Source organism: Pavona decussata, unplaced genomic scaffold (assembly GCF_977016875.1).
Source record: "Pavona decussata unplaced genomic scaffold, jaPavDecu1.1 SCAFFOLD_72, whole genome shotgun sequence".
In the NCBI taxonomy this organism is placed as follows: Eukaryota; Metazoa; Cnidaria; class Anthozoa; order Scleractinia; family Agariciidae; genus Pavona; species Pavona decussata.
The window spans coordinates 2,066,094-2,086,041 of record NW_028145491.1 but is presented as its reverse complement, the minus strand read 5'-3'; the positions used below and the strand labels follow the sequence as shown (position 1 = coordinate 2,086,041).

The 19,948-nt window shown below is 39.0% G+C and overlaps 1 protein-coding gene, 2 long non-coding RNA genes and 1 pseudogene across 3 annotated transcripts; 1 reads left to right on the top strand and 3 right to left on the bottom strand.

The window, feature by feature from the left end:
- Positions 1-525: 525 nt before the first annotated feature.
- Positions 526-2,298, bottom strand: LOC146476920 (uncharacterized; annotated as a pseudogene).
- A 4,625-nt stretch (positions 2,299-6,923) lies between these two features.
- LOC146476919 (uncharacterized) lies at positions 6,924-8,539 on the bottom strand. The gene is made up of 2 exons (XR_014865449.1): positions 8,334-8,539; positions 6,924-7,138 (listed from the first exon to the last, which is right to left on the bottom strand). It is a non-coding gene; the product is annotated as an uncharacterized LOC146476919 (long non-coding RNA).
- A 5,255-nt stretch (positions 8,540-13,794) lies between these two features.
- Positions 13,795-15,701, top strand: LOC146476918 (uncharacterized). Its single transcript, XR_014865448.1, has 2 exons — positions 13,795-14,032; positions 15,497-15,701. It is a non-coding gene; the product is annotated as an uncharacterized LOC146476918 (long non-coding RNA).
- Positions 15,702-17,477: 1,776 nt separating this feature from the next.
- On the bottom strand, positions 17,478-19,301 carry LOC146476917 (glycine receptor subunit alpha-1-like). The gene is made up of 2 exons (XM_085113857.1): positions 18,949-19,301; positions 17,478-17,837 (listed from the first exon to the last, which is right to left on the bottom strand). Exons 1-2 carry the CDS (start codon positions 19,204-19,206, stop codon positions 17,595-17,597), a joined length of 501 nt encoding a protein of 166 aa, XP_084969983.1. The 5' UTR covers positions 19,207-19,301; the 3' UTR covers positions 17,478-17,594.
- Positions 19,302-19,948: the final 647 nt, after the last annotated feature.

Genomic DNA, 19,948 nt, shown 5'->3' with positions numbered 1-19,948 from the left:
GAAATCGTTCCTCTCACACAACATAGATAGTGTTCTGTTGACAAACAAGACAAATACAACTTAGTTGGACACTCAAGTATTTTGTGATGCAATGAGAATGTTTGTAACGATAGTCACGTGATATTCCCATGACTACAGGCTTTCGATGCCTCTGGAAGTTTTGTCCAAAGAGGCCTTCAAGGATCTTCGTCTTGTTTCCAACCAAACTCAAATGGTGCGGGGATCACCTATCGTTCCCCGAGAGACATCCAGATGCTTGCCTGGTATATGGCTCTGTTGGCGTGGTTGAAAAGGGCTTCCTAACAAAATTGTAATAAAAGACTGTTAACGATGTCTTTTTACTTAATTAGTAGATTGAATAACTATTCAAGTACTACGTATTATGTAAAATCACTTAATGTAATGAACGTCTGCTCTGACTTGACAGTTCGGCAAGTTGAAAAAGACTTAAATCACGACAGGGATTGGAGTTCTAACATCTTGTTAAAGAAAAAAAATGTAAGAGCGTGCTTACATAACTATGTGTTAGCACAGAAGAAAAAAGATAAAAAGAAAATGTATGTAACGTATGCAAGACTGGTGTTTGTGCTTATACATACAGATTGTTCCTCTTACCGCTGTCGGTGGAAAGTTTTCCAGCTGTCGTCCCTTTTTTGTGAATAGTTCTCGTCGAGCAGCATTCACGTTAACGGCAAGGCTGGTCTTGTCGTAAAGCAAGTTAACAAACCGTTGAAGAATGCTAAAATAAGGAGAACCTATCTCCAGTGGTAGAAAAGGTGAGTCCCTCATATAAAGAAAAGCTTCCGTGGCCGCCAGATACGAACTCCTAGCTTCCCATGCTGATTTCTTTCCTTTTCCCAGGAACACAGACGTCGTATCGCACCCAGTAAGTGCATGGAAAAGTGGTAGCGCCCAAGATTTCTCTTCTCCCAAGCAATAGCAGATACTGTTGATTGACAGAGACTGGAAATGCTTCCCCATGCCAAAGGCAACCCATCCCGTCAGGTCTGGTCGTAAAGTAAAGAAGGCTCTGAACTCGGCAATGAGAAGGACGACAACGTCTGTGTCAACAGTTCGAACAAGGACACTTCTCGCTCCTTTCTCCAGGGCGTCTTTCACATGGACCAGCATTCGTGTGTCTGCTTCTTCGTGATTACATATGTTCATTTGCTGTCCAGGACAGTTTGAGATGACATTCCCACCTAAATTAAAGATATGAAAATGATTCTATTATGGTAAAATTTAATAGCACTCAAAAAACATCTATGCAAAATGATGTGAATGTGTCTTAAATGGTTTTGTTACTAAATGACCTGAAGTTATACAAACAATCCTGCCATATGAAAAGGTAGCTCTTTCGACCTCTATTGTGAGGTATGCGAACAGTTCCTTCTTGTTAGAGGAATTTGCCAAAAATGCCTACCAGTTTTGTGGACTTCTGACGTGACCAGCCACTTTTCGCCTGAAAGATCGATCTCTTATCCGACTTTCAAATTTTTGCTATGAATGGGCCATTTCGGGTCCAGCAACTACCCATCTTCTAAAAGGCACGGGATTTTCAGTGAGTCCAATGGCTCCACCAGCTCCTTTTACGTCTGACTTGTTTTGCTCGTGCGCCTGATCGATTGGGATGCTTGAAAACTTGTTTGAGATTTTGGAAATTCAGCACTGTTTGAGTTTGTTTTTAATTGACCTTGGCAAGGACCTCATATCTCTTACATGGATTGGTACCCATCTGGCGTAATTAATATGTTCGAGAGCAAAGAACCAAGGGACTAGGGCTTCCAAGGTCTCCACATACAAAGTGAAGTTGTTTTCACGGTGTGCTTTGACAAATGCAAGTACTGTGAGCTCCATTTGCAAGATCATGTGCCAAAACCTGTATGGTGGACTTGTCTTCATCATTCCATCATGCCAATTTTCAAATTCTTCTTCTTCGCTACCTCCGTGTAGTTGCTCATAAACATCACGTTGCAATTTATGCAGAGCCACACTGGTTATCTGGTGTGCGCGTGTGGTCTTGGTAAAGTGAGCTACCTTTAGAAAGGAATCCGATGTACCAATGGATGCTACACCTGCCTCTGCGAAAGCAAAGATCCAGCCAGACGCTTTTAACAGATCGCCACATACGGACCATAGAGCCATTTCAAAGTGAAGGCCTCCTAACATCACGACATGGACATCTTCTCCATGTGTAGCAGGCCAATTTCACTGCACAAACTTGGCGATGGCGAAGAGAGGTTGGTCACATGCAGTAACAGGGACCTGACCTGGATTAAGATACTCGCTTTCTCTGAACATCCATAGAATGCTTCACCATAGCAGGTGTGGCCGCCTTCTCGTCAAGCAATGGCAACAAACCACCCAAAGATGGCAAGGGATTGGAAGCATGCGCAATCAATGCATTGTAGGCAGCCCATGAGAATTACGTCCCTTTGGTAAGATTATCATCGAGATGACGCCTACAATGCTCTAACCAGGGATCTTGTTTTGTTATGGCAGTAGTCGCGGATAGCTGATTGCTACTTGAAATATCCTTAGTAGCTTGGAGAACTACAGGAACGTCTACATGAGATGTCTTCAGAGAGACAGGAGGAACTATAGAATAAGAGTTAGGGAGCGTAATGTCTCTCGGGGTAGTCTTGATAGAGCAATGATTTGTTGTATTGGCTGCTTCCTAGCCGACAACGTCAATGGAATCTTGTGTTGGGAACGGGAAGAGACTAATCCCAGTACCATGAAATGAGCCTTGCGCTGTTGTTGACGACGGATTATGGTCGGGGTTGTCAATTGCTCCAACAGTGAAGAGATTTTGCTGAAAATAGGGAGGACAAACAACGCCGACAGTCTTAAAATGGTTACACACCGACGTTCCGAAATCTTTCATCATTTCGTCAACCCTGGTGCAGCTCAACCTTAAACCAAGTCGGTGTAGTTGATTAACGATCTTTTTGCTTCTTTTCTGGGTGGGTATGTTCATTCAGAGGTAATGAGGCAGAGGAGGTTCCCTTACCCGGCAATGGCGCATTCCCTTTCCTAAGGATTTTGCCGTTTTCTTCAGCCTGAACAGTATTTACTTGGCAATTGTCAAGCAAGCTTGCGATTCTTCTGAATCCTGGGTTTCTATATTAGCACCATTGAGTAACATGGAAACCAGATCCTTTAAGCTCAAAGGTACTGATTTGGACTGGCAATCCGATGAGAATTCTCCATCAAAAGGGGATATTAGTGTATTAATAACATCGCTGCGGATATATCTTGTTGCTTTCGCAAGTGTGAATGCCTCTTCCTCATAATTCCGTTCTTTTTAGGCATCTTTCAATAGTAATTCCATGCCCTTCTTAAGAACAAGGACTGTATTCCTTCCGTCTGCTTGCTCTTGAATATTTCCATGGAAATAAATTTTGTGGCACCCCTTCTAAAATGAATCCTGACATATCAAGGGACATTTGTGCCAAGTTTCATGTTTTTACGCGATTTGTCACATTTTAATGATTTTCGGCTCTAACTGACCGGACTAAACTGGCTGTGGTTTTACGAGTGTGGTGTTACTAGGCTTTGTTCAGATTACGTCGTGGTTTGCACCAACGTATGTATGCCCTTATTTGGTAATAAATTTAAGTTGACTAAAAGCACATCAGTGGTCTGAGCTCGGTCACTCATCATGGTGTCAAAAGATAAATCGAAGATATCAGCCTAAAATACACCGATAATCAGCAGTACAACTTCGTCACCGAAAAAGGGATACACTTCAAAGCAGTTGAATCTAAATATTTCGGATAAGGACAGGGACAACGACCAAGCATGCCTGACCGCTTTGGAAAACTGCTTCAAACCGCAGCGCAACATTGTTTACGAACGGTACGTCTTCAATTCTTGTGACCAAAATCTGGGAAAGTCAGTCGACGGTTACGTCGCTCGCCTACGGAAATTTGCATCGTCTTGTCAATTTAGATCACTTACTGATGAATTAAATATATAATCCACGACAGATTAGTCATTTATTTGTGTCATTGACAGAGGGACAAAAGGGAACCTTTTGAGAGAGAAATCCCTCTTACTCGACAAAGCAATCGACATTGCGCGTTCTAACAAAATGACGAGCAAGCAGTTGGAGTCTATGAAATCCAACACTAACGATCCGCCGAAGAAGAAGAGTGAATGTAGTTGGAAAAGGGAAAGGCAAGAATTTCAAGAAGCAGCCGAGCGGCAAGTCCAAACAAAGAAAGAATGTGTCCCTGAAGAAGAAGACTACTGGAAATGCGAAGTGCAAATTCTGTGGTTAACAATAGTTACATGACAAAAGAAAGAATCGTCCAGCGTACACAGCATTACATAGCATTCAAGGAAGTGAAGAAACTAGTCGTCAACCAACCTGTTCTAAAGTACTACGACTGCAATGAGGTCACGTTACAGTGCGACGCTAGCAAGAAGGGATTCGGCGCTACCCATCTTCAAAATGGCTTTCGCGTAGAAAACACTCACACCAACAGAAATAAGAAACGCGCAAATTTAAAAAGAATGCCTTGCGATAGTATTTACCTGTCAAAGATTCACTAGCTAGCTAGCTAGTCACTAGCTAGTTCGAGGAGAAAAAATTACCACAAGCCGCTTCAGACAATTTTCAAAAAGTCTGCTCCAGCAGAACATTTTGAAGAATTTAAAGTGTTCGCGTTGGCAGTTGAAGCCAGACTCTTTAACACTAGTGTCAAGTGTAAGTTACAAAAGGCGACAGAACAAGATCCAGTGCTCCAAATTTTGACGACAAGTGTGCTGATTGGCTGGCCAAAGCAGAAAAAGCAAGGTGTCAGTTACAATCAGAGAATACTGGAGCTAAAAAGAAGAAAATTCCTAGCACAACGGAATCCTGCTGAGACGCCAGCGCATAATCGTTCCTAAGGCAATCAGCCCACAGATCATCTCCAGAAGTCACGCAAGTCACCTTGGCATTGAAGCTTGTTTAAGATAGGTTGTAGACGCAGTCTTTTGGCCAGGAATGAACAGTGAAATTAAGGTCCATGTGTGCAGAATTTCAGGTGAGGAATCCGAAAGAGCCAATGCAGAAGTCGAAAGTTCCAGATCATCCCTGGAGCCGACTAGCAGTGTTCTTGTGGATTACTATTCAGACTTTGTGAAAGTCCATGAACTTAGTGACACAACTTTACCATTAAACCATCATACAACTTCTAAAGGAACAATTAAGCAGACATGGAATTCCAGATGTCCTTGTCTCCGACAATGGTGCACAACTAACAAGCCGCGTGCTCAGAATATTTGTCGAAGAATGGGAATTTAGACATGTGACGTCATCTCCGCATCATCATAAGTCAAATGGTAAAGCAGAGACCGCAGTGCAAATAACCGAGGCCTATTCAAGAAAGCGTTCCTAGATGGCATGGATCTTTTGCTTTCCTTGTCAAAAGACAGAAACACACCTGTTGAAACCATTGGATCAAGCCCAGTACAGAGGCTTATGTCCCAAAGAATGAAGACTCTGATGCCAACAGCCTCAACTTTGCTCCCCCCTCGTGTTGTGGAAAGTGTTAAAAACATAATCAAGATGAAAAGGTACAAAACGAAGAGTTACCATGATTCGGCGAGAAGGAAGTTCAGACTGTATTTCTAATAATTTCTTTTGTTTAGCAGCGAAGGATTGCCCTGTAGCCATTTAGTAGAACATTTGAATGTTGCGCCTATCATAACCAACAGAAACGCATTTTGTTTGTCTCATTGGTGGGACACGTATAGAAATTTTCGAAAATGTTTGCCGGCTGAGGGCTGTCGATTGGTAGGCATCGCTTGAATGAAGGTTATTATCGTCGTCCTTAAAAGGAGTTGTCGATCCGAAATATACATCTTCATTAGTGACACTTAGGCAACCTCGTCCCCAGGATCTCTCCTCTTCACATCCCAGGGATGTGAAGAGGAGAGACCCTGGAAACGAGGTTGACGCTTAGGAAGGTTTCCAGTATACTTGCTACGATCACTCTCCGGAACAGATAATCAGGTGAGTTGTGTAAAATAGTGTAATATTCTACCCTAGGTAATATTCATGACATGTTAATAAGGTATGGGGAATCGCTCTGGCCTGGGACAAGCCTAAGACTAGGCAAAAGTAAAAAGTGATAGGATCAAGCCCGACATACGCGTTGGGTGGGAGGGTGGGTCGCCAACCTGTTCACTTTCGCGGTCTCGGGTAGAGTGATCGGGTGGAACATGTGTAAATCCTTTAACGGTCTCATTAATTTGCATAATCCCAAGGGTATTAATCATCAATGAAAATTGAGTTTGCGTAGTGTCTTGTTTTTTTACGCCCTTCCGTTTACTGTTTTAACTAAGTGCTTCTTATCATTCTTGTCTCGTACTCCGCACTCCTCTCAATTCTGCCCTCTACTCTCCAGATAAGGATATTAACTACTTATGCCTCCTTTAGTTGTTTTGTCGGGTCCAAACCATGGTCCTACGGCGCTAGGGCGGTCTTTATTCTTTCAGTTAATGGGTAGGACCCTTCGTTGGTATGTGCGTTGTTCCTAGGAGTGTCGTTTTTCAGATTTCTTGAAGGCTAATATCACCTGGTATTTTGCTGATAAGCTTCGCTATACCTTTCGTCATCACTCCTAAGTCACCAGTGTCCAATTGCATAACTTCGATTTTCATTTGCCGCATTTTTTATTTCTGTTTAAAGGTCTTTAAATTTGAATAATTTTTGGATACCTGATGGAGGTCTTTTTATAAGATTAGTTTGATTATGAATATGATTATGATTATTATAAATAATAATTATTTATTTATTTAACACTCAAATGAGGGCAAGCTACAGCCTGAATTCTCAGCCTCGCTGTTCGAAGCAAAGCTGCTTCTGTGGCGAGCTGCTCAGTTTCCAAATTTTGAATGTCTTATCGTTCAGAAAAAGTAACGAAATATAACAGCCTCATATAGTATTTCTTTATTTCTACTTTAAAACAACTTTTTTCAAGCTACACTATCAATTGCACATTTCTTGTCTTTTTCATTCACTGATGGTAGTCTATGACGTCACCTCTCGTCACTTGTCCTCTGGTTCGTCTTCGAATTCTCGGTCGCACTCCAGTCTACGTGCAGCTGCGCATAAGCCCCGTCGATAGTTCAGCAATGACCCCTAAAGAAAAGCAAAATTCAACGTTTAATAAACGAAAAACTTTCCTAACATTTGTCCTGAAACAGAAATTAAAACAAATTTCAGCGTCTTAACAAAGAAGGGTTAAAAGTGAAAATTAAGTCTTATTTGACAGAATAAACCAGAAGTAAAAGTACATCACGACAGTTAAATCTTTGATTTTATTGATTCGGTGGAGTTGGAAATTAACAACACATTTTTCCAATGTGTTGTGTCATCTGTTTTTTGTCTATCAATAATAAACCATTGTTGAACTTGCGCGAGCACAACAATAAGTAGAGGAGGTCACTAACATCTGTTTGTTGAAGGAAATATTTAGTATTATTTTAAAAAGCTAATGGACATATTAGAATCAAAGCAAGGTCCAGTGGGTTGGATTGCTTTACTAGTTTCCTGAAACTAAAATTAGCCACGGATCCGGCCGGATGGCCAAGGTGGAATTGCCAGATTAAACTTTTGACAAAATATTCGGGCTTTCTTTTCAAAGTCGTCCTCTTCTGTCTTGAAAAATATATCTCAGGACAAATAATAGTTTGTTCTCCTTAGGACAGAGTCACTTGAAATATTCCTTATGATGTTTTATGAGCATTTTTGAACGGGGATAAAAGGTAACTGATGAGTTCAAATCAAGCACGGTTTTGATAAAAAAAAAAAAAAGTTAAGGCCTAGCTCTTAAAAACGGCCCACATTCGATCATCACAATAAATTCAGCCTTAAAATAAGAACAAAATACTTTCTCCCATTCAGCTTTTCTCATGTCTAGGGTAACCAAATGTATACAAGAAAGATCAGATTACCCGAAGAAACTGCATTACACCTTGGTGCCTCTTCTTCCCAAAAAGATAGTTTTACTAGTTCTGTATAAAGCAACAAATAAAACTAGACACTGCACAAGTTCTAGTGCTTTCTCAGGAAAGCTGTCTTCTCCAGTTGGGTTAGTAGTGCACGTGGGATATCCTTAACAAAAAGTTCAAACCACCGAAATCCATTAACTGATATAAAGTTAAAATTCAAGTGTTTTTAAATAGAAACAGAACAAGTGAAATTTTCGCTTCTCTCACCAGCCAAACACAAGTAGAATACCGCTTGCTTTAAAATTAACCGAGAGTTCTTGTCGTCTTGTTGAAATGTTTACCAAATGTTAAATGCTGTAATGCTGTGTTTGTTTTGATCTTACCTCGTTTCTTTTTCCTCTGTTTCCCTTAACTGTGAACATGCATTCAGCATCTTTCACGATAGATCCAAGCAAAAACGCAAAAATAAAAAGAGCTATGACTAGCTTTGATTTCATTCTGGCCACTCGGCGTTGCTTTTTCTGTTCTCTGTTTTGTTTGATTGTTATTTGTCTGAACTCACTGGGAGTTAAACAGGATATATCTTCCGAGGCAACGATTGCTCAATTTATACCCACCCAATTTATCTGACACAATTCAACTGGTTTGATTAATTCTCTAATTTCTGCCACGCCACCAATGGAAGATGGCAATTACAATGGAAACATAATGAAGAAAGAAGGTCTTATAATTAAGAACATGATGTGCTACTAATTGATGCCACTTCCAGCATTCTACCGCTCTACCTGTCCACTGTGAAGTCAATGAGAACAGTGTCACAAAGCCGGATCAATTGTGGATCACGTTGTCTCAATTTTTTCATATTTTTCACTTTCATACATAACCTTTTTAAAATGTCTATACCCCATGGCGTTTCTATGAACTCCCTTTTAACTATCCCTCGATGATCTTTTCTCGTCTCACGCAAACTCTCCCCTTGTTTCTTTCGCTTTCTTGTCATTTAATAATTTTCATAACAGAGAGAATACTTTGCACATACACACATATGTTGTGGTTGAGGCACTTTTATCTTTGGGTCGATTTTGTTTCGCATTTTTTGTGTAATTATAAACAAAGGGAAACAAAAATTGAACCATCACACATACACGCTCACGCAAATTTCTCTTTCTATTTCGTTTTTTCTTTCTTTTTCCCAGCTTTCTTTATTTTTTTCACAAGAAGCTTATGAAACTACAGCAGTTTTTATTTAAAAGCCAGTGTCCTGATTAAATGTGCCCGTAATGTTTCGTCTTAGCTCTAATTTCTCTTTGAGAATCATCTTCATGAGGAGATTGCTTCCATGCGAACGTTTTAAAAAGTTTCTCTTGCACTTCACTGGCTTATTATGAAATAAGGTCTGAAGGATAGAATCAAACCGACTGTTAAAAACAACACCCGTGCTTTTATGGGCTAAACGACAGAAGCACTCCTCACATAAAATAATAAATGGAAGCTGGTTCGAGTGGGTTTATATGAGTGCATAAATGATCATTTCAACTCTGTATTTATTATTGAATCAATGGTAGGACCCGCATTACCACCAAGAGACCGATCGAAAGTTAGTTTGCCCTACAGCTGCTATCGGATTAATTATTGGCATCATCTCACTCTTCAAAGTCGTATACGAATCGCTGAAGGCTTTCACAGCCAGGGTTCGCTCAGTTAGCTTTCATAAGTCTCACGCACCTGTGAACAGTCCATTAATCTCCATAATCACGCGTGAGAGTTGCCCAACTACTGATAATTAACTCACTGTTAGAAAAAATGGTGGCAGATTATCAAACAAATGGTGACAAAATGGTGATAGATAAAAGCATAATAATGGTGTAAATTGATGATAATGGTTCTCTAATAACCTTGGATATCACACTGCCTTTTCGTTAAGTGTTATTTTTTTCTGATTTTTGTTCAGCTGCCCTTCCCTTTCTCTGCTTTGTGTTTAGTGTCAACTGTTTATTCACAATTTTTTTAGGGAAAGGTGAAAAGAAGATAAGAGAGGTTTTATCCCTTTCTAGTTTATTTCCTTCCTTATCATAATAAAAACATTAACAAATAATACATTTCAAACTACAAAATACTAATACTACTACGCTTAACTTAATGTTCACCGGAATCACTCGTTAGATAACTCCTTGGCCTGGTTTAAAAACATTCAAATTTTCCGCCTCAGCAAATTTATTTTGGTTAGTTATGCCGAATATCAATTATGCTTATAAGAAAAGGAATGTTTAAAACTATTCATTGTAGCTGAATAAAGGTTTTATTTTTATTTTTTCTTCAAAATCGAAGTGTTATGTTAGAGGGAATATAGGGTTCAAGTTATCTACGAAAGTGAGACGTTTTAAACACCGAGACTGGTTTATACTGTGCTTTAATTGATTGTTTTCGAAATGTTTGGAATCTCTGATGAAGCACGAAGCACGAGTTGTCGATATAAACTCTCAGCAAATACGCTTCTAGTGATTGGAGAACAGTGATTGATTGCGTGCAAAGAATCTTCGCTGAATAGTTACGTGATTCCAATGATAATTCCCCGTTTCTGAAACCTCCTGGGAACTCAGGAAAAACAGAAAGAGCAGTGCTTGCATGTAGGACGCGTCAAACTAACCTCGTTTACAGTCAGTATGTCCACACAGGAGTGACTTTAAAGCGCCTGTTTCGTAAAGGTATTCGTTCTAAGAAACAATTTAACAGTGTATCATTGCTGGCGGACAAAATGACAAAAGCAGTAATAAAGGTAACATAGGTATAAACTTGAGTACAGTCAAACCTCGTTATTACGGACACCAGGGGGAAAGGAATAAGTGTTCGCATTATAGAGGTGTCCGTTTTAGAGAAGTACGCCTTAGGTGTATCTGGATTTCGGTCTCTCAGGGACCAAGTGAACTGTCCGTTATAGAGAGGTGTCCGTAGTGAAGAGGTGTCCGTGAGGAGAGGTTTCACTGTATAACCAAAATAGAACGAATGTTTGTAGTGAAAGCAATCAGACGAGAGTCTGAAATTGTTTCCTTCTCTTCAAAGTATCAGTCGTAAACATTCAGTTGAAATGTTTTACACATGCTGCAAGTAAACATGTTTCACGGCGAGAGAAGAATACAATCAGATTTGGAAGGTGTTTTGAAGAATAAGATTTTTAAAATGCTAAAACATTTCTATCTTGAGCAAAGAAAGAAGCAAAATAACGACTGGCTATATGTATGGACTAATATGAAACAGTTTACGCTCGAAAGTTTTAACTTTTATACCCTCTTACGGTAGGTAATGACAAGGGGTGACAGGCCACACAATCTTCACTGGTGTGAAACATTTTGAAAACCTTTTATGTTTTAGCTCTAACGAGTATATCTTTTAAGGACTTTCCTTCTTTTAAAAGATATGATTGGTGGATCTTTAAAGATATTTCTGACTACTGGTTGTTTCTGTATTACGTGCCATTTTTCCATTAAAACTTGTCTGATGTTTGGCAGCGATGGCTCGTATTTTGTAATAAGGCAAAATGTCTTTGAGAAGTTTTATTTTCTTGTTTAAGCGCTAGCACCCTTTCACGGCGGGAATTCTATTTGCGATAGTACTTTTTCTGCCAGGTTGTGTGGATAACCTCTTGCCAACAACCTTGTTATACAATTTGAGGTGTTCTCCTCAAAACTAGATTTTGACGAATTTGTTTTTAGGAGCCCGATGGCTTCGCCCTTCACAAGTCCTACTTTAGCACTTGGTGGGTGACAAGACTCGTGAACAGTTCAAATCGTTTAGATTTGAACGTCAGATGATGAAAGAAGGATATCATTAGAAACTTTCAAAGTAGCGCATTTTGACTTCATTTTAACTGCCTTTGTTGGGTGTCAAAAATATTAACTGAGAAGGTGTTTCGTATCCTTGAAGCGTTAATGACGTTAGACAGTATAGCACGTTTTTTTTTTTTTTTTCGCGATCAACAATCTATACGAGCCCGATAATACGGTAACATGGCTCGCACCCTCGATCGTCAACTAACTTGCTGTTTTAACTGTCCTGTTGTTTCTGTTTTTTTCTTGTGTTTTTTTGTATCTTAATGGTCCACTATAATTGGTGAAGCTATTGTGGTCTCCCTGTCTACACGACAATTATTTTTCTTTTTTCTTGGGCCTTTAGGCGAAGCTCGAAGTCATGCTCGTTTAATTCGCATGACTTGTTTATTTTACTATTATTATTATTTTTTTTTTTTTTTTTTGACGGTATTTGGTTTTCCTTTGTTTCGCTTTATACCTCCAGTTCAAACTGAAAAACAAATATGGTTGATGGATCTGCGATCTGCAATGCAAATGGTGAAAACGACTAATTAATTCTTTGGTGACTTTGATCAATAGCTGTTGTTGAAGGACATAATAATTATTAAAAAGAATGAATTATTCATCAAAAAAGAAGTTCGTGTTAAAAAGTAACCATTTTGACAGAAAGGCAGAATTTACACGTGTGGATGATCAGTTGAATGAAAATCTGCTTTTTCCCAAGTACGGTTAAGACTATCTCGTTTACACGATCGCGTTACTGTGTCCCCGGCCACTCAGTTTATTCCAACCTACTGAGTCCACGATCAGTTTTTTTGAACTAACATTAGTATATGATTTTGTTTTATTTTATTTTTTTTAACCTTGAAAATGCTGCTTATCCAAACACAACAACTTGAACTTGCCGTCGGTATTTAAACAGGTATAGCTTCTACTCTTCATTAGTACCAATAGTTCTTTGCGAACGGCCAAAACTTATCATGTAGTTGTAAAAGATTGTGACTCCATAAAATTTTATTGCTAATAATCTTACTATCATTATCTTTATATCTGATGAAGAAACAGGAAAAAGAAAGCATATGAAAGCTGATAGAAACAGGAAGTCGCAGCTGAAAGCAATTTTTTGATAAAAACAAGGAAAGACAAATGTGAAAGAGGATATTCTAGGTTACTTGAAAATCCATTATTGCTAATTCGCCAATGGTTTCTTTGTTATTTCACTACCTGTCCTTTTTTCTGACAGTAGGTGACTAGAATGATTGGAAACAAGTCAGAGATTGGCCATACGTTAATTAGACGTTTTTACGTGTGTACGTCCGTGATGGCGTTATACAAGGGGTGTTTGATGAGTGCAACTGAAGACGAAGTGGAAGTGCTATGGCAACCTCCAGTGATTCCTGTATGGGCTAAAAGGGGGCTGATGATAACCGATGCTGCCACATAAACTGGTAACCTATATCTGTTATAATTGTTCATGTACAAAGCAGTCAGCCATATGACAACTGAACGTGACTCACTCCCGAGCAATTTTTCTCCAGCTCACTGTATTGCCTGTTGACGTCTTCGTCGTTAAACAAAGCTCGTTTATTGACTTTTTAGGCAAAGTTAGTTCATGCCAGACTAACTCTTGACTATTGAAGAAAATATTAAAAACAAAACAAACCGTTCTCAAGGCGGAGTGCGTGTAAATACGTAAAAGATATCGGTCAGTCATGAAACACCATGGGTGGTAAGTGTGAAAAAAAATACGGTTCAGTTGAGAAAGTGAAAACTAAATAAGCTCGCAAATGGTCTACGATACGCAATAGAAAGGGTACAAAGAAAATTCTCCACTGCGCGGCGTAGCTTCAAAGTAAAAGTAAAAAAAAGGAAGAAACTTTCTTTTTGTTCTGTAGCTAAAATTATCACCATATTATTTTCCGTTTTACAACTGACATATCATTAAGTCTTAATTTTTCAAGTGCCATCGTCATCCTTAAATTCGCCTTCAAAGGTGGCTCACATCTTAATTAAACTATGGTCTATGAACAATTAAATTGCCGCAGAGGAAAGAGATATAAACGGACCGAGAATAGTCCAATGACACATCAGTATTGCGACTCAGGGATCCGTGGCTGCCTCAGTGAAAATATCCTGGAATCGGCAAAATGAAATCGCAACTGCTAGCTCTGTTCATTTTCGCATTTTTTTTGGTGTCGATGGTAAAAGAGACTGATTGTCTCTTTTCTACCAATGGGAAGAAATATGAAGACAGTGATAAAGGGAAGAGGATCAAGGTAACAAACACTGAACCATCTGTCTTTAGTTTCGCATTTGTTTTCGTGTTTGTGTTTCAAACACATTGATCCCATCCCATTGCCAGTGCCGACCGGCGTGGCTCTCAAATCGGGAAATTTTACACTACTGAGTTAACTAGTATCGCCCCATTGTTCTTAGCTATATACAGTTTATGTTTGGTGCGGAGTGACATTATTTTTAGATCATTTGCCTTTTTGAATAAAGTAAGCTCAATTGTCAAACTTATTTATTTCCTATAAACATCATCTCCTTTTCAAATCAGTTAACAACTCCAACAGCTTTGAATTAAAATTTAAGAGAACTCACCCCGATGATCTAAAACACAACCGACTCCCCTTCACACAGTACATCACTCCACGCGGTTTACCTACCCATGAACTGGGCCCGCGGCCGTTTTTCGACTAGTTTTCGATACACACTTTTAATGCAACTGTGGAACTCGAGTTGCAGTTTTAAAGCGGTGCGATTTGAACACGATTTATCATCAGGATGACGCAGGGGTGTGCCGTGCTTAATGCTTAATACTGGATTTCTTAGAAAACGTACAGTGATATCGCGCTAATTTAAACCGCACTGAAATCGCAGCTGGTTTACCTGAAGTGGGTTTGAAGTTGTAATCTTTTCTCGAGAATTTTTGCAGTGAAGTGCGACAAAAGTTACATCCAAAGTCGGATTTGTAACGGACCTAAAAATGCATCCCAACAAGGGTGGAGTATTTTCCTGCTAACTGAGTACTGGACTTGTACGGAGACATGTTTCATCTTAATTTATATAGCTTTATGTAAAGCCGTTTTACGGAACACGTTTAGAGAAAAAAATCCCGTTTTTGAAAATTTTACTGAGAAACTTCTGGGTTCAAAATACATCCCTTTTCATCGGTATGATCTATATTATTGCGATGTTATTGTCCTTCGATTATGAAAAATTTTCAGGTTTTTGTTCGCGTTACATTTGAATGAATTATTACAATACAGGTGCACTATTTTATTGAACGGACGTTTAATGACCTGACAAAAATAGGTTTGCGAATTATATTACGTTGGAGAGCAACTTCAGCTATGGTTAATTATCTTGTTTTTACATCCTGGATAGATTATAAAACTTCACGTTTTAAAATTGAGGTTCCATTAGTTTGGTGATTATTAGCGTCAACTGATTATGTTAAGGTTGATCAATTATCACAAAATAAAACCCAACGCCACCAGTAAAATTGAATTTGAGGCTTCCATGTTCCTCTTTCTAAGTTAATGTTTTTTTGGATGTTACCACATGCCTATCACATAATAAAGACAGTAGGTGTGGTAAAGCGTTTTTCCGTTCATCTGTTCATTTTTATTTGTCCCTTTCCTAAAAAGTTGGATTTATTAAGATTATCGGTTGAGGGATAAAATAAAAGGATTTTATTCTAGTCGATGTTTATTGCTTATTTGTTTTTCTTTTAGAAAATGCAGTTGACCACCCGACGCAGTGTGTGCGAAGCCGCGCGCCATCTGGAGTGCGACCGAGAACTGGAAGACGAACCAGAGGACTAGTGACGAAAGTTGACGCCAACTGACTCATCAGAGGGAAATCAAGAAATACAGGAAATATGCAACTCATAATGTAGCTTGTTTAAAAACTGGAAAATAAAATAACTTGCAAGACGTATGAGATTTTCTCTTCATTTCTCTACACCTTTATCTGAACAACAAAGATTTGAAAAATAAGTCTCGTACGCGAAGATAAAGAAAATTCCCCCTTAACTAATCAAAACGAAATTTAAAAGCTTATATACTTTACCAACGCGCAAATGAAAGCACACATGTTTACTTACTTGGAAGAAATCTGAAATTCAAGTCAAAAGATAGAGACAAACTAAAACTGTTTGAACAGCTTTTTTATGTCTTTCCCAAAAGTCCGAGAGCTTCTCGGGCCGAAAATATTTTGGGGTTCTTTTCCCGTGAATTTTTCGGGTCCCGAAAAGTGCTTCTCAAAACACCCGAAAGTGTCCCGAATTGGCATCTGATATTTTCGGAGAACTTTTTGGGTTGGCTGCGATAGTGCGAGCTAGAAGGCTTTTTTTAGAATGCAGCTCTATAATTTAAATTTGCACCTTGTGTTTTGCTAATAAGGTTTCCATATTCTGTCAAACTGTCAAGCCTCATCAAAGTTCCTTGACTCTATTGGCTATTGGCTTAAATGGACTGGAAACGTCGCTGATTCAAAATACTGAGCTGAACTGTATTGGGATTTGTTCTAACAATGAGTTGTTAGCGTCCCCAGATTTTTGTTAAGGAAGGTCATTCAAAGAAATAAGTATCATTGTTTAAAGCTCATATAATGTTCCCAAGGCACTGAGCATTAAAGTGCCGTGTCCGCTGACAATTTTCAAGACCCAGGCACCAGGTGAGCTTTCTGTTTTTTTGTTGTTTCTTTCTTTCTTTCTTTCTTTCTTTCTTTCTTTCTTTCTTTCTTTCTTTCTTTCTTTTTAAGAGGAACATTGAGAGAGTGAAGGACCCCCAACATAGTCATAGTCATACAATGTCAACATAACAAGGGCTCAGTGTAACAAAGATTCCTCCAAAAGATTTTTCCCATCAAATTTTGGCTTTCTTTACTTTTCGTTTCTTTTCTTTATGGCTCTAAAATAAGCATTTAAACAGTTTCTGAAGGAGGGGGATGAAAACCTCGACTTTCGAACAACCGGGCCGTGGTCACAGACTCCTCATTACAACTTGGGATTCAAACCCACTACCATATGACATCAACTGGTCAGCAGTTATCTACGCTTTTTAACGCTCAGGTTGAGATATCATGGAAGATTCGCAAAGTGTCCTCACCAGTGATGTATAAACAAATCGTGGAATACTGACATGCAATTTGGTCAGTGGTCATTCACCCTCCCATGGCCTGGGTAGAGACTTCATGAAATGGTCACATACTACCCCACCTCATGTGATGAAAATATACCAAACTGATGGCAGGGCTGTCACTACGACAAAAAGCAATTTATTTGGGCCAATATTTCAACTAGTATCACTAGGCTTCTTCAGGACCAGAATTACAATGAGAAAATATAACTGAACGGCTCTAAAAAGTTAAAATTTGAACGTTAACATAAACGGTTAAAGGTTAGCTAGTGTATACGACATAGCGTATGCAATTGTTCATAAGATAAATTTAGGTTCAAAAATAACGGCACTAAAAAGTTTAAACGTAAACAAAAATGGTTAACGGCAAATTAGTGTACATGACATGGCGTATATTATGGTTCATAAGATGAAGACGACTAGTGGTACTAGTTGAAATGTTTCCCCAAATAAATTGCCTTTTACGGTTGTGTCAGCCCAGCAAGGAAGAAGGCCTTTACCTGAGAACATGAAGTGAGGTTTTTTTTTAATACATTAATTTTCTGTAAGAAGGTATCATTTGGTATCCAGCACATTGAACTAAAAAGCCTTTTTGAACACGTGTTTGCAAAATATTCTTGATTAAGAAGAGAGCTTTGCTGACAGGCTAGCCCATCTCTGTCATTGGTCACATCAAAGTAGAAGTCTTCCTTCAGAGATTCTTTTCATCGATCACCAAAAAATAAACCCAGTAGAACACATTTAATACAAGGAAGGTGGGCAGGAAGATTAACCGAGACCATTCATCTAAATTTCTGCTTTCATTTTCCATGATGAATTCATGCGACCCGGAGGTAGATGCTTTGCTTTCAACATCAGGCGTAGATGACTCATTGGAAAACTCTCTACTCAATGTCCTGTCAGAAGATGAGATCTCATTACGGCACGGAGATTTCTGCAGATGTAAGAACAATGGAATTATAGTTAAGAAATATAAAAAAGCTTCTATAAAGTCATGGTAAATGGATTTTATCCTAACTGGAACATTCGTAGCTCATTGTCATTTATAAATGAATGAATTGTTTATTAACAAATGCCGAAAGAAACATGCCCAGAGTCATACGTCTAGACTTACAATTTCATATAACTAACTACTATAAAAAAAGAACTAATCACAAACTATTAACAAATGTGTATAAATAAAAAATTAAAAAGTTAAAATTGAAAAGGCATCTATTCACAAAACAGCGTTTATGACGTTCAGTTCTGACACGTGGAAGGATGTAAGGGTGTCCCTTTTTCCTGAGGCTTCTTGATCTCTGGGGTGGAAGCAGTTCATGAAGGGGATGAGTATTATCAGCAGTTATCTTATCCCATAGCATTGATAGTAATTACATCAGTCATAGGTGTATATTTGCTGGTATAGCGATAACCTAGAGCCCACTTGCAAAACCGCTTGTAACACTATTTCCGTTACTCTCTCTGTGTAATGGTGAATGGGGTTGAGCCAATCAGAGCGCGCATTGTATCCTGCTCATGTCATATGAATCAAGTCTCATCTACGTGAAGAGTCACTCTTCTGTTTTTAGAAATTGTATCTGAATTGCCAACTTGACACTTAAGATGTACTCTGGTCAGTTTAGCGAAACGTCAGTCAGTAGGACTGACAGACGTCCTTCTTATACTACTGTACAACCTCGTTCCCAGGGTCTCTCCTCTTCCTAGGGAAGGAAACGAGGCTGACTCTCATCATCACATTATAGAGACTTTGCAATGAATTACTAGTCTAAATAGCACACAATCCAGTCCCCAATTTAAATGACAGTCAATGGGAGTACATGTGTCCTAGCTGCAAATTTGGAGTCGGTCGGCAACCTCGGCCAATTTGGGTGGTGCTTGGAATTGTTGTTATCCACTTATCGCCTCGGTTTTTCTTAAAGTGAGCGACATGTTCTTAAATTACATGTTAAGGTTAGAAAATTGTAACAAATGTCAAAAAATGTTCGAGGCTTTAGAAGAAATCAGACAAACTCAAATTCAGACTCAAATTTATACCAAATACTTACACTGAGGATCTTATTGGGAAGCTTGCTTCTGTAGTTGACCACAGCATACTCAGCAAAGGAGGCAAACACCAGCAAATAACATACGATAAGGTACCAGTCGAGTGCCCTGACGTAAGACACCACGGGTAAGGAACCCTGTCCGAAACCCATTATTAGCGTAGTCATCGTAAGAACTGTCGTGATACCGAGAGATACCCGAGCTGGGGCCGAGTTCTTGTCGACGAAGAACGAAAGCCAGGAGACGACAACTACCAGCATGGCGGGTATGTACACTTTCGTCAAGTAAAAACTCAAGCGTCGAGCAAACACAAAACGAATACCAAGATAAGAAAAGTCACCTAGTATTCAAAGGATTGGGTTAATTTATTTTCCAAGTATCAAAATGTCACATCTTTGACTTGAATTAATAATGTAAGGATTAAGTAAATAAATCATTTTTGCCATCTTCGGAGATGTAAACTCTAATAATACAAAAGAAGGTCAACGGTGTCCCATATCTACAGTCGAAACTGCAAAGAATACATCCGAAAAATGTTTAAAAGTGCTACACTTTTTGAAAACCTCAGAGAACTCTCACTTGAGGCAAGAATTGATCTTCAACAATAAATACACTCTTGACCTTCCATCTTCCCTCTGTGAGTACAGGAGTACAGATGACGTAAAACGAAAGACGGAAACTGACAAAACAACTCCAAACAAGACCTAACCACAATAGGTCGAAAACAATAGAAATACAATGCTCTCCGCTACCTGCAGAAGGACCCAAGATCTTTCGGACGTATTACTGCACCCATTTCCAGTTGTAAACATGCAAAGCCACTAGTGTGTGTGATATAAATGTTAAAAGCTAGAAGAATTTTAAAATCTTAATTAGCATAAATGACAATTGTACAGCAAAAGAACAAACGAAAGTGCTAATGCTTCATACCGCACTGTTCAAGGTCAACTGGAGCTCAGTGGTTATGGCGTTTGAAGATCCCTATTAACTAAAATGCTAATA

Coding starts and splice junctions, on each gene's coding strand:
- LOC146476917 (XM_085113857.1), bottom strand. CDS start 19,206: ATGCTGGTAGTTGTCGTCTCCTGGCTTTCGTTCTTCGTCGACAAGAAC. Junction 17,838..18,948: donor TTCCCAATAAGATCCTCAGT/GTAAGTATTTGG, acceptor TTACATCTGCAG/AAATCTCCGTGCCGTAATGA.